Source organism: Lepisma saccharinum, chromosome 15, assembly GCF_977018435.1.
Source record: "Lepisma saccharinum chromosome 15, izLepSacc3.1, whole genome shotgun sequence".
In the NCBI taxonomy this organism is placed as follows: domain Eukaryota; kingdom Metazoa; phylum Arthropoda; class Insecta; order Zygentoma; family Lepismatidae; genus Lepisma; species Lepisma saccharinum.
The window spans coordinates 61,367,973-61,387,895 of NC_139243.1; the positions used below are offsets into that span (position 1 = coordinate 61,367,973).

General features: G+C 38.8%; 1 protein-coding gene across 1 annotated transcript in view; it reads left to right on the top strand.

Moving 5' to 3' along the window:
* LOC145999282 (angiotensin-converting enzyme-like) overlaps window positions 1-19,923 on the top strand; it is a 280,447-nt gene that overhangs the window by 66,928 nt on the left and 193,596 nt on the right. Inside the window, exon 2 of the mRNA XM_083136220.1 lies at window positions 11,215-11,376. Within this exon, the coding sequence (XP_082992346.1) occupies window positions 11,215-11,376 (162 nt within the window). The remainder of the gene's footprint in view (window positions 1-11,214; window positions 11,377-19,923) is intronic.

A 19,923-nucleotide genomic window follows, 5' to 3' on the forward strand; every position in this document is an offset into this window, starting at 1 on the left:
TGGTGAAAATTTGAACTATTTCTTTTTTCGTTAGCATTCGCTTCCCCATGGTCTCCATAGCCTCTACACAAAATTTCAGTGCAATATGTTGCTTCGAATGAGCTCCAGAGGGCTCTGAGTAAGAAAATTAATTCAAGGCGCCAAACTTCCACCTCGTGATGAAAATTTGAACTATTTATTTTCCGTCAGCAATCGCTCCCCCATGGTCTCCATAGACTCTATACCAAGTTTCAGTGCAATATGTTGCTTCGAATGGGCTCCAGAGGGCTCTGAGTAAGAAAATTAATTCCAGGCGGCACATTTCCACCTGGTGGTGAAAATTTGAACTATTTATTTTTCCGTCAGCATTCGCTTCCCAATGGTCTCCATAGCCTCTATACCAAGATTCGTCGCATTTCGTTGCATCGAACGGGCTCCAGGGGACTCTGGGTAGGGAAACTTTAATTGTGAACGCGCGATAAATAACATATTATAATACACTAGCTGATCACCCGGCGTTGCCCAGGTGTAGTGAATTCTAACTATGCTTAAAATGTAACTAATTTTATTTACAGGTATTGAAAAGTATAAGTAGAGTATACAAATTATTAAGTAATATCTTTTACAAATTCACTATAATATAAATTTAAGTCAAAACTTGATTATCAACATTTTTAGTTCCACTTCCAGGAGAAAGAATGAATAAATTGAACGCCATTGGGAGTGTCACTATTCATTCTAGGGACCCCGAAAACTATGGATTCCACACTAATATCGGTCGTTTTACATGTCATCCCTTTCCCACCGCCACTCCCAGGGGTGCCAGGGGTGTTTTGGAGTTGAACGGCATGGGGAGTGTCACTATTGATCTTAGCGACCCCGAAAACTATTTATTCCACACTAATATCGGTCGTTTTCGATTATTTTAACATGTCATCCACTCCCACCCCCACCACCACCCCCACCCACAGGTGTGTCAGGGGTGTCTTTTCCCCACAGTATTTCCTTCCAGTTTGCAAGTGATACGTGTTCCAAGTTTGGTTGAAATCGCTCCAGGCGTTCGAGGGTTATGCTGGAACAAACATACACACATACATCCATTTTTATATATTAGAAGATTATATATCACACACATGTATTACATGCATCTCATAATTACATCCGGAATAGGCAGAATATGGCACGCATGATTTCCCAAACTGCTTTGTAGGTCCTTGTGTACCCTTTTTGCATAGGCATGGCAAATTTTTGTCTTTAGTGCATATCATTTTGGTTTCAGGAATTGATAAGGATTTTTAAAAAATAAAAAAATATTGGTATTATTGAAAACTCTAAATTGTATTTTTGTGGGTATGTGGGACTCATTCGATTTGATTTTTGTTATTTACCGTCGTTTTTCTGCCACCTTTGGCTAATCGCGACGAGAGGATGGGTGATGATATGATGAAATTGATGGACATTCACAAATACTGTAACACCTGTGCAGGCTGGGATTCAAACCCAGAACCTCTGGCACCGTAGCGCGGTGTGATAACCACTCCGCCACGGAAGTCGGTTAGTATGATATAAGGAGGTGCGATTGTTATTAAACTAGGACCCTTACCCACCATTTCTTTAATGACACAGTGTCTACGTTGACACTACAAAAATAGGCATATTAAAAATAATTACAGTATGCAACTGTCCCCAGTGTGGCGCAGTTTGTTGCAATAATTGAATAAAATAACTTGACAAAATGTCACTTAACACATGAGTATATTAACCAATTTCTACCGTCAACATAGTTAGGAATAATAAAACAAAATAACATCAACATTGGATAAAGTATGTACAACACAATTTTCTTCGTTCTTTTCAGATTGAAACAAAACTAAATAACAAAATATAATTCCAAAAATGTCTTTGAATTAAAGAACTACTGCAATAGCCTCCTCCTCGGGTTGAAAACCTTGACATCATACTTCGATGTAGAAATATATTCTTTAAAGGTAACGTCTTCAATGTATCATCACTTCTTCTACTACTTCTTGGGTAGCAATCTCATTACCATTACTATTTCATAACCATCTTATGTCCATTTAAAAGGGTTTTATTCTTCACCAGTGCACTTTTTCCCTTTGAAGCTATATGTGCAAATGAAGCTCTTGAATAAAATGTAAACCATATTACATTCAACTTACATTATATACAAGGGTTGGATAAAAAGTAATGGCAGCACTGGTATGATTGGTACTTGACTGTATTGGCAGAGGAGCACGTGTTACATTCCTTCAAAGTAATCGCCCCTCATCTCTACGACCTTCTGTCACACGTATGGAAGGCGTCGTACACCGTCAGCGCGTCCATCTCTATCGATGTCCCGCAGTGACCGCCCTATAGCACGTATGATGGCTTCGCGCGTGTCGTAGTGCTTCCCGCCCAGTGGTTCCTTCATTTTGACAAAACGGTCGTAATCACACGGTCTCATACCGGTGAATACGGCGGATGTTCCAGTACCTCCCACTACCAGTTATGCAGGAGCGCCGTCACATTGTTCGCAGTGTGACACCTTGCATTGTCAAGCAGGATGATGGGACACCGTGCCGTCGCTTCCTTCTTAATGCGAGACGAAGGTGGTGTTGCAAGAAGGTGCAGAAGTAGGCTGCGTTGACCGTCTGCCTGAGAGACGTTGTTCTTCTTGCCTAAACATATTGTTAGGGCGCTTGCACTCTCGTCCTCTGCTTCAGAGCACTGCTGTTTTTGACTGAATAACATACAATCGCTCCCACTCACTGTACTTCCTCGTCTGACATTCCTTTATCAGCCACGAAACGCTTGTGGCGCTGTGACTCACCCCTTTCACGGGACAGCAGTGTTGCCATTTCTTTTTATCCAACCCTTGTATATTCCTTCTTATCATTCTTCCAGCGAGACACTTTGTATAATTTCTCTGGTTCCTTTCCTTATTCTATTCGTGTAAAGACTCGTCCTTGATACATTGAAATATACCATGCAGATAAGATACATGGCTTGTGAGAGGAGAAGCCAAACATAAGTTCTTACATAAAAGACAACATGGTGATCAACAGTAAATAAACAGAACAGAGATAATACATTCATGCTGTTTTACAAATGATAATAATACAGAATGTAAACAACTGAACTGGTTTTTACACAAATTTACAACAAATTCAAACTTTACGTACAATTAAACAGAGAAATCAGTATTTCTTAACAACTCCTTTCTTTTTTTCTTCCGAACAATTAAAAGCTTTAATGTTTTCTATGTTTTGTCTACTTTTTGTTGCCTTTCCATCTAGAGAAACTACAGTCACACAATTGTTTCTTACTTCTATTACCAAGAATGGGCCAATAAACAAATCATATAATTTGTAGATAGTTTTGTTTAAAGCAGAGCACTTAGCATGATTTTTAATCATGATTAAATCTCCTTTGATAATATTTTTGGTGCCAGAGCGTGTCTAAACACCTTTAGAATTTCTTCGTTGGTTGGGTTTTCCCTTCAGATCCAAGTATTTTGCCTTCCAGGATAATTCTTCAATATTCTCAGGCCAATCCACAATATTAATTATATTATCTTCAACTTGATCGTAAAAATAGTTCCGCAGGTGTAAAACCAATAGATTCAGAATATGAATTGTTCAACAATTTGACAACGAATGTCAAAAATTTAGCCCAAGGTTTATGATTGTGCTTTCAATATAACCTCAGTAAGCGCACAATCTCTTTATTGTAGCGTTCAATTGGATTAGCGTGTGGTGAATATGGCAAAGTAAAAATATGCTTGATGTTCTTGGAGGTAATAAAAATTTGCCACTCCTTAGATTTAAATTGAGAACCATTATCACTTAATATAATTCGACATGCAGGATAATGATGAAAATACGATTAGTTTAGTTTATTGATAATTTCCTTAGATGAAGCTTTACGCAAAGGATAAACCATAATAAATTTACTTGCAAGATATACTATACTTAGTATATATTGGTAACTTTGAGAAGCTGGTAACGGACCAATCAAATCTAATGAAAGAAATTGATGTAATTTAGGAGTTAATATGTGATGATCTTCTCGTGTGATACGTTGCACTCTCTGCTTGGACTTGGCACATTCCAGACAATTTCTCAGATATAATTTAAACCAAATTTATTTCTACCTTTACTGTCAGCATATTTGCCCTTGCACAATTTGGTTAGATTTTCCTTTGCACAATCCACTTCAGCATCAGAGGAGCCTGTATGACATTTTTGGCTTTCCCTGTGTTCACTAAAAGCAACATGCTTTATTTTAGAATTTAATTTTGTATCAGTTTGGCATGCTATGTGATCTCTGTTCATTAGTAAGTGCATCAGCATTACGTAAGTAATGCTCTAAGTTAATGCATTTCTCATTTAAATCCTCAAGCAAGGAATCAAATTCTTGCAACTTAACCTGCGTAGTATTCATATTTTTTTGCAATGTACTTATAGAAGCTTCATGTTGGTACAACTAGTTTGATACGTGTTGCTTTAACTCGTCATCATGATGGTCTAGTTTTGTTTCAAGATCACTTACTTTCGAATTTAATAAAGTTACTTCGTGATTTATACGTTCATTTAGTAACCTAGTAGCTGATCGACAAGAATCAGAAACTTGTGGCAACTTATTTTCTACATGTTGAAGCCCTTCGGTCAGTTTTTCAGTACTTTGCTGCAACTTAACCAATTTTGTGTCCCAAACTTCACAGTTTGATTGTAAACTTTCACGCAGCAATTCAGTGTTCTGTAGTAACCTATTCTCCAGGGTTTCGGTATTCTGGAGCAACTTTTCTTGCAACCTATTCTCCAGAGCTTCAGTGTTCTGAAGTAACCTATTCTCCAGAACTTCAGTGTTCTGCAGTAACCTATTCTCCAGGGTTTAGGTATTCTGGAGCAACTTTTCTTGCAACCTATTCTCTAGAGCTTCAGTGTTCTGAAGTAACCTATTCTCCAGAACTTCAGTGTTCTGTAGTAACCTATTCTCCAGGGTTTAGGTATTCTGGAGCAACTTTTCTTGCAACCTATTCTCCAGAGCTTCAGTGTTCTGAAGTAACCTTTTCTCCAGAGCTTCAGTGTTCTGTAGTAACCTATTCTCCAGAGCTTCAGTGTTCTGAAGTAACCTATTCGCTAGAGCTTCATTGTTCTGTAGTAACCTATTCTCCAGGGTTTAGGTATTCTGGAGCAACTTTTCGTGCAACTTATTCTCCAGAGCTTCAGTGTTTTGAAGTAACCTATTCTCCAGAGTTTCGGTATTCTGAAGTAACCTGTTTTCATGTTGGGCCAAACTCAAGTGAAAAGCAGATAAAATTTGATCAATATTGGGATTTACTGTATCCAAGTATGCTTTTAGAGTAAATGGATTGAATTCTGGCTTGCATGCCCTACAGTAATACTCTTCTTTCATAGAGCTAAATATTATAGAGGAACCACAAGGAAAGAAACCTGCGCAGAACCTCATCGCGCTGGCGGGTGGGGGAAAGGACAGGAGGAAGGAGCTTTTCAGCGCGACCACGTCAGTGTTGCCAGACCTATTGATTTCTCGGGAGAATTCCTTAATAAACTATTGCTATGGAATCTCCAACGGCATGCTCAAAAACAAGTTTCCTGCTCATCTTACTTGAACATGGAGGGGAGAGATAGAGTGGATTAGGGGGACAAAAGCTTTGATAAATGTTCAGTAGGTAAAGAAAAAACTAATTCCATCTCACTGTTTTATTGTATTGGTGGGTACAAAACCGGGGTGTAAATAGCGTCAAGAACCATCGGAAATTCCCTTAGTGAAATTTTAGGCATATATATATATATATATATATATATATATATATATATATATATATATATATATATATAAAATGCAGCAACATAGAGGCAGCATAACTGACGAATGAATCATGTGAGTGATAATAACAAGAAATTTGCTAGAGAATGAAGCGGCATAGTTCAATTACAAAGGGAATAATGCACCCCCTCCCCCGTAGTTGCTTGAAACTTTCATGGGCTTCAAAATACTTCGTTTTCTATCCTTAATATACTATTCTGTACTTAAATATTTAATTTTCTACAAAATTATATAGCAGCATGGACGTCCAGAAGGAAGTGCAAGGATGGTCGCCACCCCCTTTCCCTCCTGGAAAATGAATGTTGACATAAAATAACCTATTATTTCAGATGTATTAGTTGATTTCAATCGCAGAAATTTACATCCATTATTATAATAGGGATGTAGGAATGTGATAATTTCAAACTCAAGTGGTGTTTTCTGAGAGGGCAACATTGTTATGGGGTAATATGCCTCGTTTAACCGCCTGATAAAAAAACCCATTGTTTCCCCCTTGCTGGAAGAAATCTGCGGACGACCCCTTGCCCCCCAGTGCGCACGCCTATGCCGCCCCCGAGAACATCGTTCATTTGCTACTATTACATCATCGGATCTTTTAGCAGATCTTCTGGTTTCCCAAGGAAGAATATCCCGATTTTTTCAAGTCTGAAATTGCAACACTGCCCCGAGCACGCATAACGGCAGGAAAGGTGCGCGGACGATTTTGAAGGAAGGTTTTTTTCCTTGTGGTCGAGCTATACCCAGTGAATAACTGTAAGAACTCTACAATTTACATGTTCCCATTTCATGCGAGTATCAGAAAATTTGTCCTTACAACAGAGTAAATCCTCCATTTGCTTACCAGAATTGTCCTCTTCGTTGCTTACATCAGCAACATCACTGAGATCCGGTTGAAGACACACGCTACTTCGCAGCACGTAAGGCACTTCTCTTTTCTTCATTATAGCATTATCAGTTTAGTTCTAATCAACTTACAATTTTCGAATCCTGGCTCTAGGTCGCCAATTTATTGCAACTGTCCCCAGTGTGGAGCAGTTTGTTGCAATAATTAAAATAAAATAACTTGAGAAAATGTCACTTAACACATGAATATATTAACGAATTTCTAGTCACCGTAGTTACGAATAATAAAACAAAATAACATTAACACTGGATAGAGCATGTCTAACAGAATTTTCTTCGTTCTTTTCAGATTAAAACAAAACTAAATAACAAAAGATAATTCCAAAAATGTCTTTATTAAGGATCAATTGCAAGTGTATAATCTATTCTTAAAATGAAACATATTTAAAGGGTAAACCAACATAACAATATTAACGTATTTAAATATTTATTAACTCTCATTAAAATTTTACTAACTTTTCTCTCAGGTTTTGTACATTTAAAGTTAGCTCTTTTTGATCAGTTTTATTGTTTTCTATCAAACAAATATAATAAATATCTAAATGTGAATATTAGTTTATAAGACTTTGTACATTAGACTGCCATCTATTGACGTACACTGTAAACAAGTGAGTAAACAGCACCGATGTTCATATCCACAGACATTGGTGTATTTAGCGTGAGGGGCCCGGGGCACATGCCCCTCCCAAAGGGAGGCGGCTAATGTAAAAAGTATAGATAGGACCATATTACAACGAACAAAAGATGATCTAGGAATCCAAATAATAATAAATAATGAAGTTCAACACACATTCATTAATTGTGACTAGATCATTAAACTAATGTACACCAGAAATGGAAGAAGAGACTTCCTAATTACAAGGCAATAACGTCATCTGGTTAACTGAAGCCCCTATACTCTGTCCCAGCTAACTGTGGAGCAGGCAAACGAAAACAAGTCTCTGCGCAATGCGATGACGACAATGAAGAAGAAATCGTTTGAAGCGCAAAATGTTGTTTTTAAAATTATTTGTATTTTCCATTTGTGTGTGTTAAGTTCAATTTCTTTCAATTCTGAAATATATTGTTCTGTCTTAAGAAAACTATTATGGGTCAATTTTGACATACTCTATTGGTACACAGATACTTGCACAAAAAAATTCTAGTGTCAAACAAACTGCCTTCTCTCCCCAAAAAATGTCCGAAAATGTAATTTTGAGCGATTAAAATACACAATTTTGATCTTAAAATTTATTATGAAGGAATAATATTTAGAAAATTACACAGAAATATAATTGTAGCCTATAATGTGCTTAACATCACATATTTTGTCTCATTGTCGTACCAGAGCTGAGAAAAAAAGCTGCCGCTGATGCTTACGAATGGAGAAAATGACGCGCGCCATTATAAGAAAATGTCCGCCATCTTCAAATCGGTGATAGTAAAAATAAAATAACAGTGGTTATAAACTGTCAACATATGAGGCTCACACCACACAAAAAATAAACTTTTTAAAAAATGGTCAAGCAACCATGTTGTATGACTTCATATGGATTGACCCTTATGTTTTATTGATAGTTTCATGCTTACATTTTTCAATTCCTATGTATTAATAGAAATTGAGTGAACTAAAAAGTGTATGGTAATAGAAGTGAGTGAAATAAAAGGCATAATAGAGTATAATTTAATAAACAGCATAGTGAAGCAAAATTTAGAAAAAACATAATAAAGCATAATTTAAGAAAATGAAAAGCATAATTTGCAGCTGCATAAAGCATAAAGTTGATTGACCTAATGATGACTTTCGCATGAATGAAATTTTAAGGAGGCTGATACAACAAAAGGTTACCTCTACAATGTACTGTTGGGAGAACTACAGTGGCCGAAGAGAGTCGGACTACGAAAATATAAACCCAAATGGAAATTTTAAGGACGTATTCAGGAAAGTAGAAAGGGCGTTAAGTGGGAGGGGACGAATGTTCGACGAAATTTGTTCGAAAAATATGACGGTATGTAACACTATTGTAACATGCTGCCCTCTATCAGTCACTAGTACATCAATTGGGACCATTGTATTCTTAAAATACTGCTTTTTAGCAAAATGTTATTTAACACATTAAACTCACATAAGGGCATTGATGTGCGTCTACGCGTAAACAACGATAGTCTACATTCTACACGTAGACTATTTTATACACGTAGATTAGGTAATCTATGTAAACAACATGGCGAAATATGATAAATTAGCAAAGGGCGCCGTGGAATGAGAAGAAAATTATACTGCGTATCAGTTGCTGATGTGTGATGAGAACTTTTCATACTCTTTCTTCCAAATTCGAACAATTTCTCACCTAGGAAAAAACCTAATATAGGAAATATTCTAGTGTTTTATGGGGAAAATACCACTATTGCCTCACGACTGCCATCTGTTGTTGTTTTTTGCATACTATTTATCTTCTTCCATAGTTGATAATAGAAGAGAAGAGAAATTTTGTTGTAAATAGGATTCTTTTCAGTTCGTTAAGAACTAATATAGTTGAAAATGTCACTTTCCTTTCATGAAAGCCTTGAAAATTAATTTTAATGCACTTTAGATTGTCTACATAGTCTATGTAAACTACAACCCAATGTAATCTACGCGTAGATTACGTGTAGACAACGCATGTAGACGTAAACTTATAGTTTACGGCACATCACTGCATAAGGGTAAATTTACGATTTTCGTGCTTCTCTTCGCAGACTTTGTGTAAGGTGTGGTCAAATCTGCTCGAAACACTAATGAGTACAGCGTTTCACAAAGAATAAAAGTTCGTTTGGAATAACAAAAAAAAAAAAGAAGAAGAGTTGACTGTTTACCAGAATGAAATCATTTCAGTAATCTGGCGCATTTGCTTGGAGTTACCAAATTTATAAAAAACCTTTCTTGATTGATTAATTTGTTCTACTTTACTTTACCAATATATTATGCAAAATAGGCACTTTACGCACTATGTTATCGAGGCCGCGCACAATTGTAGAAATGGGGAGAAATCGAGCGGGTGGAGAAAAGCAGTGCGCACTGCTGCAAACTGTTAGTAGCTGTAGCCGCCTTTTCCCCCTCCATGCACTTACTTCCCCTCTCACGCGTCGTTGGTCGAGCCCTCTCGAGACCTACCTGCGCAGACTTCTTTTTAGTTCGCTCGCTCAAGAGATTCTCGGGACAGAGGATATGTGTTATCATTAAGGCCCGGATTCTCAGGTTTTAACCTATTTTATTCCTTACTTGGTAACGACACTATTCTAACATATATTTTCGTTTTAGCCATTTCTTAATGAAACACATGAATCCTATAGGTCCTAAAAACGGCTAAAAGGAGTTAAGATCCTAAACAAGGCTAAATTGAACTTTCCAGCTAAATAAATATAAAAAAAATTAAAAATGCTGAAATCTTGTTTTGTTTCATCAGAGTGAACACATTGTTAACTGTACGGTAATATCAAAACGTATTCTCCCCCCCCCCCCGTCTCTCTCTCTCGCACACACACACACACAGAAGCGGGAATGGAAATGAGGGAAGGGAAAGGGCATGAGAAAAAAAAGGAAGGAAAGATGGCATTACAAAAGAAATAGCTTAACAATAACACGTTTTAAATTTGTATTATTTTCTGTATTTTCTAAAAACTGTGTTTTTTGTATGCTTTAAGTTTATTAACATGTAATATGTGAAGGAAAATGTGTTTTCAGTATTGATGTTCATGTATATTCTTTTTCCGGAATGTCTGGAGTAGCTATACGCACTTGTGAGCGCGGCCAGACTAGGTGGGGAAGGGTGCAGAATGCAGAATTCCCCTAGTAGGCTTGCGAGCTGTCATGTTTACTACAGAACTACTGTACCAGTCAATTCGCCCCCTCCCGCGAGGTCCCCTCCCCTCCGCGCGTTAATTGGATGAGACACACAGCCGCAACGTGCGCCCAGGACGCGTTCGCGTTCTCTTACTTTAGACATTCCGGAAAAGCAATAAAAAAGCAAAGATTTGTGATTGATTACAATAAAAATACGCGTAGGGAAAAGAATCCTACAAAGGGCTAATTTATCTCTTTATAAAGCCTAAAATGATGTCTATATTATCCTAGAAGTCATGCTTGAAATAATGTGAACGGAATTTAAAATATTAAAGCCTATATTTTACTAGAAATGTATAACAAGGGCAAATATTCCGTTTCGGGAATCTCTGGAGCAAACGGACAAAAACCAGTTCTCCTCGTAAACAGGACTCAAGATTGTTCGACCAATAGACGCACGAGGGAATGTCAGTGCACAGAGGGGAAAACGCACCTCAGCTACCAGCTGTTTGAATCAATGCGGACTGTTTTGCTCCGTGCCTACTCTCTTTCTCCCCTTCTTTACCGTCATGCGTGACCTTGCTCCACAGGTTCCCAAGTCAAGAGAATTATAATGAAATAATATGCTTTCTTTTTTAAAATATTCAACTAATTTATGATACTTTCTTTTTCAGTTGGACGCGTCCGAAGAGTACGATCGCTTCAAATCGAGGGTCCAGGATGAAATCCTGCAAAAGATTGACCTCACGAAAGTCTCCAGCGGTAACATCAAACGACAGCTGCAGAGGCTGGTCTCCAAAGGTCCTGGCAACATGACGCAAGACGATCTCTCTAAGGTAAGTGACGAAGTGAAACCAGGCCTGGAAATTTTTCACGAAACGGAACGCATTATTTTCGTTAATAACATGGTGGTGCCTTTTTTGTCACTCATTACCACAGCGACGACACTAACGACTACAGCTCTTGTGTGGTCTTACGGCAGGCGGCCTACATGCTGGGGAGCTAGGAATACACAGCTGACCAACCAGTCAGCAGCGGTAGCACCGAGAGTTACGACGCGGCGGGAAGAAGTACTACGTGCACCTCGTTCTACAGAGTGCTGCGTTTCTTATCGCGCTGGATAGGTCGCTTCTCCGCTCCCCACTTCCCTTGCCAGCAAGAGGATCAGCCGCCGAAAGAGTAGAAAATCCCTATACCTCCCCCCCCCTCCTCGGGGCAACTCCATGTGTAGGGAGTACTATTAAAGAGTATTAACAATGTCACTCACACTGAGAAATACAATTTACTAAAGTATATATGTTAAAAAACAAAAACGAAACGAAACTGTCCTTTTCCATTTCTCACGAGAGGGAACAGGAAGGTTCCAGTTGTTCATGAACCGGAAAGCCATTCTGGTCCACTCCGGTCCATTTCGAGCTCTGATTGAAATATTACACGGCATTTAAAGCTGGATTTCCTACTGGAAGCCCTAGTTGGCGCTGCACTGGCTACCAGCTTGGCTGATAAGACTGGTATAGGCAACTAGACCGTATTCTAATTGCAACTGGCTTCTTCGTCATGTGAAGATAATCTGTGGATTCGGTAAGGAAAATTTGTAGCTGATTTTACATGTGGTTTCAGAGTTGTGCATTGTGTCTTTTCGCTCCTAGATTTAATAGAAAGTAACAGAAATGAAGTGAATTCGTGTATATTAATGCAGAGTGAGTCAAAAGTCTTTGGACACCCTTGTATTTGGAAAGGACTTGAGGGCAATGAAATTTCAGATATGGGTAATTGGAGTTAGTGGCACACCAGATGGGGCTAGTGTGTATCATGACGGCCATCTTGAAAGCCGCCATCTTGGAATTACATCAAGATTTTCAAATGGGAAGGGGGTCATGTAGCCAGTGGCGTAGCATGGACATTTCGGGTGGGAACGCCAAGTCCGAAGAAAGGGTCGGCCCTTTCTTGCTTAATAACTTACTTATGGTATTAGTCGCCACAGGTATTGTTTATTTGCCTGAAGTCAGCTGGGTTTTCAATAAAACATCATCCGTGCATGTTTTAGCTAGACATTTAGATGCCTCACTATGCCACAAATGTTTTGAACTCTGGTGTTTTATACCTTTCTGCATGACGCAAGTCATTAGAAAACCTACCTGAATCACAAGCGCCTTTGAACAACAGCAGACGTCATTGTTGTGGTTGATCCAACTACTCATTGATTTGGTTTATTTTACTTCGCTTTTCTACCACTTTTGGTTAATCACGAATATGAATATGAGTGATGATATTGATGAAGGGACACTGACAAAGAACACTCGTGCTCACGCTGGGATTTGAACCAGGGACCTCTGTCGTCTTCGCGCACTGTGCAAAGCAGAGTGGATGATCCAAATATCGTACACTCTACTGACGTAACAGTGCCGATTAGTAATTCAGACCACTGTTTATTACATCTTGAGAATGCTGATAAACATTTTAAAATAACGAGTCCCTTACACAGAAAACTTTGTTTTACAGCTTTCAGAAATATGTTCTTCCTTTAAAAGAAAAATCGGTAAATTTCTTATATCGGACAAACGGATTTCTTCAAATTTACAGGAGAAATTACTTACAGAATGCAGTTTCTTTATACTTGTGGAAGTTCGGGGAAGTGTTTTCTCTCATCGTTCATTGAATTTTCCCGGTAAATCATCTATTTGTCGATATAAATGTCTGACCGATGCACGAAAGCCGTTGCATAGATTTCCTTTCAACCGGATGTTGCCTGTGTGTGATGATGTAATCACGGTCAAAGCCAGTCAGTGTTTCCAAACACGTGTTTTGTAACTGAAGAAGGCACGTTTCCGCAAATGGTTTGTGGGGCTATGTGTCAAAGGTTCGTGGGGCTATCTGTCAATGGTTCGTGGGGCTACACTTTTTTTTTTACCAATTTTTAACTATTCTAACCTAAACGTGACCCAACCTAACCTAACCTTACCGGAAATGGTTCGTGGGGCTATGTATGAATGGTTCGTGGGCCTATGCGTCAATGGTTTGTGGGGCTACGTAGGTATTTTTTGGTGCAATGGGGTGGAAACACTGCATGACGAGTACGGTAGTGAAACTGTGACTGCCATTTTGCGTGTTACCGAAGGCAAAAAGAAACTAAGAAAACTTACTCGATATGTCGCAAATAGAGCTTATTTCCGTGAAATAAGCGAAATGCCACCTTCAACAATGTTTCTCAATGCAGAAGACGTAAGTACGAATATTGAAATTAAAAGAACTAGCAAATTTCAGCCGTTTGTCCGATATAAGAAATTTACCGAAAAATCTTATTAAGTCCTGAAAGCAACACGGTATTTAAAGACAAAGAATTACAAAGACTATGAATAAAGAAAAGGATACAGAGGACTATAGAACAGAGTGTCGAATCATTAAAAAATGGTGGGAGGAGGAAGTTCCGTTTGCATATGTACTCACAATATATAGGGTGATTCCAAAGTCTGGAACAATAGGACAACTCCGTTATTAGTGCGGATAGCAACAAATAGAAAGAGAGAAAAGTTGTTGAAAATGTTTGGTTTCTATTTTAATGTGCTTGAATTTTCAATATAGAATGTACCGCTGAGGTTGTACACTGGTACACGTCTCAATGACAAAGGAAATTCCCTTCTTGTTACATGCTTCGTCATTAAAGGGAGCATTTACGTTATTGCAATGTTACACTATGCACGGTAAATCAAGAATTGATTACGATAATTAGGTGCAAAGTAAAGAAAAAAAGCACGAACTTGTAATACGTCCAGCCTCACCTCCCTACTCATGGAACCCAAGGAAAAGGCAATTCACTTAGAAATGAAAATTTGGCAACGCCTCGGTTATTGGTAAACATCAATATCTGCTTCATTGCAGAAAAGAACAGAAGATACCGTGCAAGAGTAGCAGTTGACACCACAGACATTCGAATAATGTTGTAACAAGACATTTCTCCGTTCCCTATGAGGCTTGATCGAGTGGATCCTCGCGCGTTTGCAAAGCCTCTTCGAACGGAAACTCTCAAGAGCGCGCTTTTCAAACTTGCCGCGATGTACAAAAAATATCCTAGCTCGAGAACTAATTGCCGTAGAGAGATGACATCGGTATTGTCTTCTTTCTTAAGGACAGGGCTTTTAGCGGATGTGAACGTTTTATATTGTGCCTCACAATATTAAGTGTTAAAGGAAGAAGAAGAAGATAATTCAGATTTATCAAATAAATTAGTTTACAGCACGCCTCTGTGGCCACTGCAACAGACGAAAGTGAATGAAAAATGTAGTTTGTAGCAGTACCACATTCTTACAATAGTACAAAATTTCTTTGAAAATAGGCGAATACTTCTTTGGGGGAAAATAATAACAATGTGTAAGAGTAGCAGTGTTGCCAGCTTGCTGAAACAATTTTCGAAATTTCGCGTCTAGCTGACGGTTTTAAAAAAGGACAAATAAAACGAACACGTTTCACTAGAGCATATTATGTGATGCTACACAGTATTGGGAGTCCTTTTATGAAGTTCAACATAAGACGTTTCAAGGCACCCATCCCAATACTAGCGCCTCCCACATGGCGCAGTTTGTAGCGGAGGTCCCCGGTTCGATACCCGGTGGATGCACATAGTGGTTCAGATCACACTTTAAACTGTAAGTCCAGTCCTGATTAGCCTTACTGTGCATAAAGTGGACTTAAAACACCAACTCAAACAATCAATCACATAATGGTTTGGATTCCACTCAGTGGCGGCGATTGGGTTCCAAAACTAGGGGGGCGGGCAAGATGCCAAAACTGGGGGGGGGGCTAAAGACCGATTACTTTCCCTAGGTAGATAAGGTTAAGCGTAGTGCTAAGGTAAAACTGGAGAAAGGTGGGGAGGCAACTGCCCCCCCAGCCCCCCTAATCGCCGCCACTGATCCCACTCTAAACTGTAGGTCCAGTCACGATTAGGTTTATATGTGCAAAAAGTTCACTTAAAATCTCCTGCCCCTTCGCAATACTCTCAACTGGTCGCTTCGATAAAACTCTAATACTGTGTAGCATCACAAAGTGACCAGTTGATAGACATAGTTTCTGGTTACTATCAGCTTGTGTTGTGTGAATTAATCTCCAAGAAGTGTAGAATTGCTTCAATTTACATAATAGTTACGCTCTAGTCAAACGAGTTTGTTCCATTTCTGCTCTTTTAATACCATTAGCTAATTATGCTCGTCCCTGTATACCTTGTCCCAATTAGTGTTGCCCACGAGACGAGACTTTGGCCTGTCTCGTCTCGTGGAGCCTCGTGGAAATGCTGTCTCGTCTCGAAAATATTCGTTTGTCTTATGACACATGGTCAATCTCGTCTCGTCTCGAATTTTTAAAAGCCTGTCCCGTCTCGTCCCGTGGGCAACACTAGTCCCAATTATTTTTGGAGCAAGGTCGCGCGTAGCATCAGAGAAGGGGAGGAAATCTATTGGGCAGAGCGAAGGCTGGTAACTGCAGTGGTTTCCCCCTCCACGCAATTCCGTTCCCTCTCACGTGCTCATTGCTGGAGCCGTCTCGCGTCACTACTTGCGCAGAGACTTGCTTTCGTTCCCTTGCTTCAGAGAGAAATGGAACAAAGTACAGATGGCAGGCATGTGAATGAAGTTTTATAACTAATGTTTGAAATAAAATACTTGCTATTTTTGTTTAAGAGAAAAATAAAATTTGGAGTAAAAATAGTTTCCTTTATCTGTATATAATGCAAAACAAAATGCGCAAAATTTCAACACATGTGACTAATTATGTAAAGATTGCAATATAATTAATGTTTGGTTACGCTATAAATAAACTCATATTTTTAAACCTAAGCGCCTGTTTATTTTATGTGTGATGGTGCTGGGTGCTCCCTGTCTTAAGTGGGAGCAATACAAATCTTTTAGAAATCATTGCACAACAATTACTAGGCAGGCAAAAGTAAATTACTACAGAGATATGGTGAACCAGACCACTAGCAATAACAACTGCAAATGGAAGGTTATCAATGAGATCACGGGTAGAGAATCAAAAACTACAATTAATCATTTACTAGTCGACAATGTCCTCCTAACGAGCCCGTCCGACATAGCGCATTACTTAAATATTCATTTTTCTAATATATGCAAAGCATCGGCGCACATTAATCCTCGCAATTCGAACATAAATATTCTAAGAAAAGACCCCAACTCAGCTGTTGTCCAACAAATTGAAGAGTTCACATTAAAATCTGTTACGGTCGATGAAGTTTTGGCAATTCTAAATAAATTAAACGTGAAAAAGGCAGGAGGTTCGGACGGCATTCCCAACAGCGTTCTGGTGGTTTTGGCCCCACTTATAGCGGAGCCCCTCGCCGACATAATAAACACGTCCTTCAAACGTGGCCAATTTCCAACGAGCTGGAAGCACTCCATAATAACCCCAATTCACAAATCTGGATCTCCTACCCTAGCGTGTAACTACAGGCCGATTTCCTTAACCCCAACATTAAGCCGAGTTATGGAAAAAGTAATAGAGAAGCAACTGACAACTTTCCTGGAAGCCAACAATCTGATGTCTGATCGACAGTATGGATTCAGGAAGGATGTATCCTCGGAACTATTATTACTTAGTTTAATTAATGAATGGCGCGAGACACTGGACAAAAGAAGCAATTCCCTAGTTGGATTAATTTCCCTGGATGTATGCAAAGCCTTCGATACCGTTGATCACAATTTGCTAATAGAAAAATTAAAGAACAGATTTGGTTTCAATAGCAAAACAATTCTCTGGATGGAAAGTTTTCTCGCAAATAGAAAAATCTCAACGAAAGTAGGATGTTCACTTTCCACCGAGCAGTCAGTGTCTGCAGGCATTCCACAAGGCTCTATACTGGGCCCAAAATTATTCAACCTATTTATTGACGATATCACACTAATAAATTCAGATTTATCGATTACTCTGTACGCAGATGACTGCCTTCTCGTCCATGTTGGAGATACGTACCAGGATGTAAAGGAGAAAATGGAAAACTCATTCCCCAAAGTATTAACGTGGTACAACATGAACAACCTGAAACTTAACGTTACTAAGACGAAGGCCATGGTGCTTCACACCGGTAAAGGAATCCCGGCTAACACGATAGATATTACCCTTAATGACGCCAGAGTATCTTTGAGCAATCAGTTAAAATATCTCGGAATCATTATCGACCCCCAGCTAAATTTTAATTATCAAATAAATAACTATATTCGTAGAATCTATCACCATATTTACATATTTCGAAAAAATCGTAAATATCTTAATAGAAATCTGAGTAGACATTTCTACCTTTCATTTATTCGTCCCGTATTCGAGTATGGTGCTAGTCTTATTTTTGGCGGTAACATAACTCATCTGAAGAAACTTGAAACTATCCAAAACAATTGCTTAAGAAACATACACATGCACCCCCAAGAATATAATTCCCAACAATTGCGCAAAATTTACAATATACCTACAGTCACTTCGAGAATACATTACATCTACTTGAATAAGGTATTCCATAGCATACATAACAAATCATCTCCATTGCATCATAGGATTAAGCTCCGCTCAGAGTTCAGCACCCGAAACACCAGATCGTCCTTACATAGAGACCTAGTAATCCCCAAACCCAACAAAAGCAGATTTGGTCAGAAGTCCTTCTCGTACCTAGCAGCGGTAACCTGGAATTCACTCCCGACGAAGATCAAACTCAGTACCAGCAAAGCGCAGTTCTGTCGTCTTCTACGTTCACATGTCTATAAATTCTAACTCTAGTAATATTATTTTCAGTGCTTACCCCCCCCCCCCTCCTCACCACCCCCAACCCACACACACATATTTTAAAATTTTCATCCTTGTACTTCGAACAGCAATTCCATACACACTCATATCCAAACCCACACACCTTTACACTTTCTTTTCTTCTAAATGTGTATAACTCTCAAACTTTCTTTATTTATTACTATAGAACACTATATATACTAATGTAAATTCATCACATTTTCCTTAGATGTAGCTCTTGCATTTTTTTTACTATATAGGGCATCAAGTCATTATTTGTATTAATATTGTTCAAAATGAAATGTTGTATGGCTTAATTCTAACCCTATGGAAATAATAAATAATAATAATAATAATAATAATAATAATAATTGCACTGCAACCTTTACGTCACACCAAAACGAGTTCTTTATTTGCTTCCCAGTTTTCAGAAATACGTTTTTAATTTAAAAGAAAAATCTTATTAAGTCCTGAAATAAACATGATATTTAAAGACATAGACTTGCAATGACTATGAAAGAAGATAGCGATACAGAGGACTATAAAACGGTGCGAAATTATTAAAAATTGGCGGGAGGAGATTGACCCATTTACATGTACAGTCACGCATGTACAGGGTGATTCAAAAGTCTTGAATCATAGAACAACTCCTTTAGTGTACATAGCGAGAAATGGAAAGAGGGAAAAGTTGTTGGAAATATGGTTTTCGATCTAATGTTGTTGAAATTTCAATGTAGAATGCACCATTGATAATGTACGGTGCTACAATTAGAACGGAAATTGCCTTGTTGCCACATGCTTCGTCCTTGACGGGAGCATTTACGTTGTGACAATATCGTACTGTGTTCGGTTAATGATGACGATAATTGGAGGCAAAGTAAAAAGCATGAACATGTGGCACGTGCACCCTCCCCGCGTCCCGGCCCCTAGCAAGAGATCACACACAAATGAAAATCTGGCAACATTGTGGTCATTGGCATCCATAATACTCTGTCCAGGGAATCTCTGGAGCAAACGATATCAAGTCACTGCCCAAGTAGTGACCCGAGATGGCTCCACCAATGAACAAGTGCATAAAGGAAACGTGCACACAGAGACGGCCATTTGTGCCATCCTGCTTACCATGCTGCTAGTGATAGGCGGTGTGGAGTTGAACCCGGGTCCAAACTCTGGAGGCGAATTGGACCCTTGGGCAAGCTTCAAGCTCTGGACAGTGTACCGTTGGCTATCCAAAATATTAATAATAATTTAGGAACGCTACAAGAGGTGTACGAGAAGACTGCGAATATCGAGACAAGGTTAGCATCAGCGAACAACTTCCCCCACAATTCATTGCGCGAAAGCACGCCCGCTGCCACGATTCCGGCAAACGTTTCGGAGCGTGTTGGAAGCTCGTTTGATAAGTATTGCGCCCCCAGCTTTTGTGGCAGTGATTCAAGGTACAAATATAACGCTGTGTAACAAATTTACAACTTTTTTCTCTTTCCGAAATGAATGCAACCGTTTCCGATAGAACTTGTCCCGCTGATTACAGTGGTGTAACTGAAATTCCTGTATCAGCCTCCGATTTCAAGAAATAATAGTTGAAAATTTTATTATGTAAT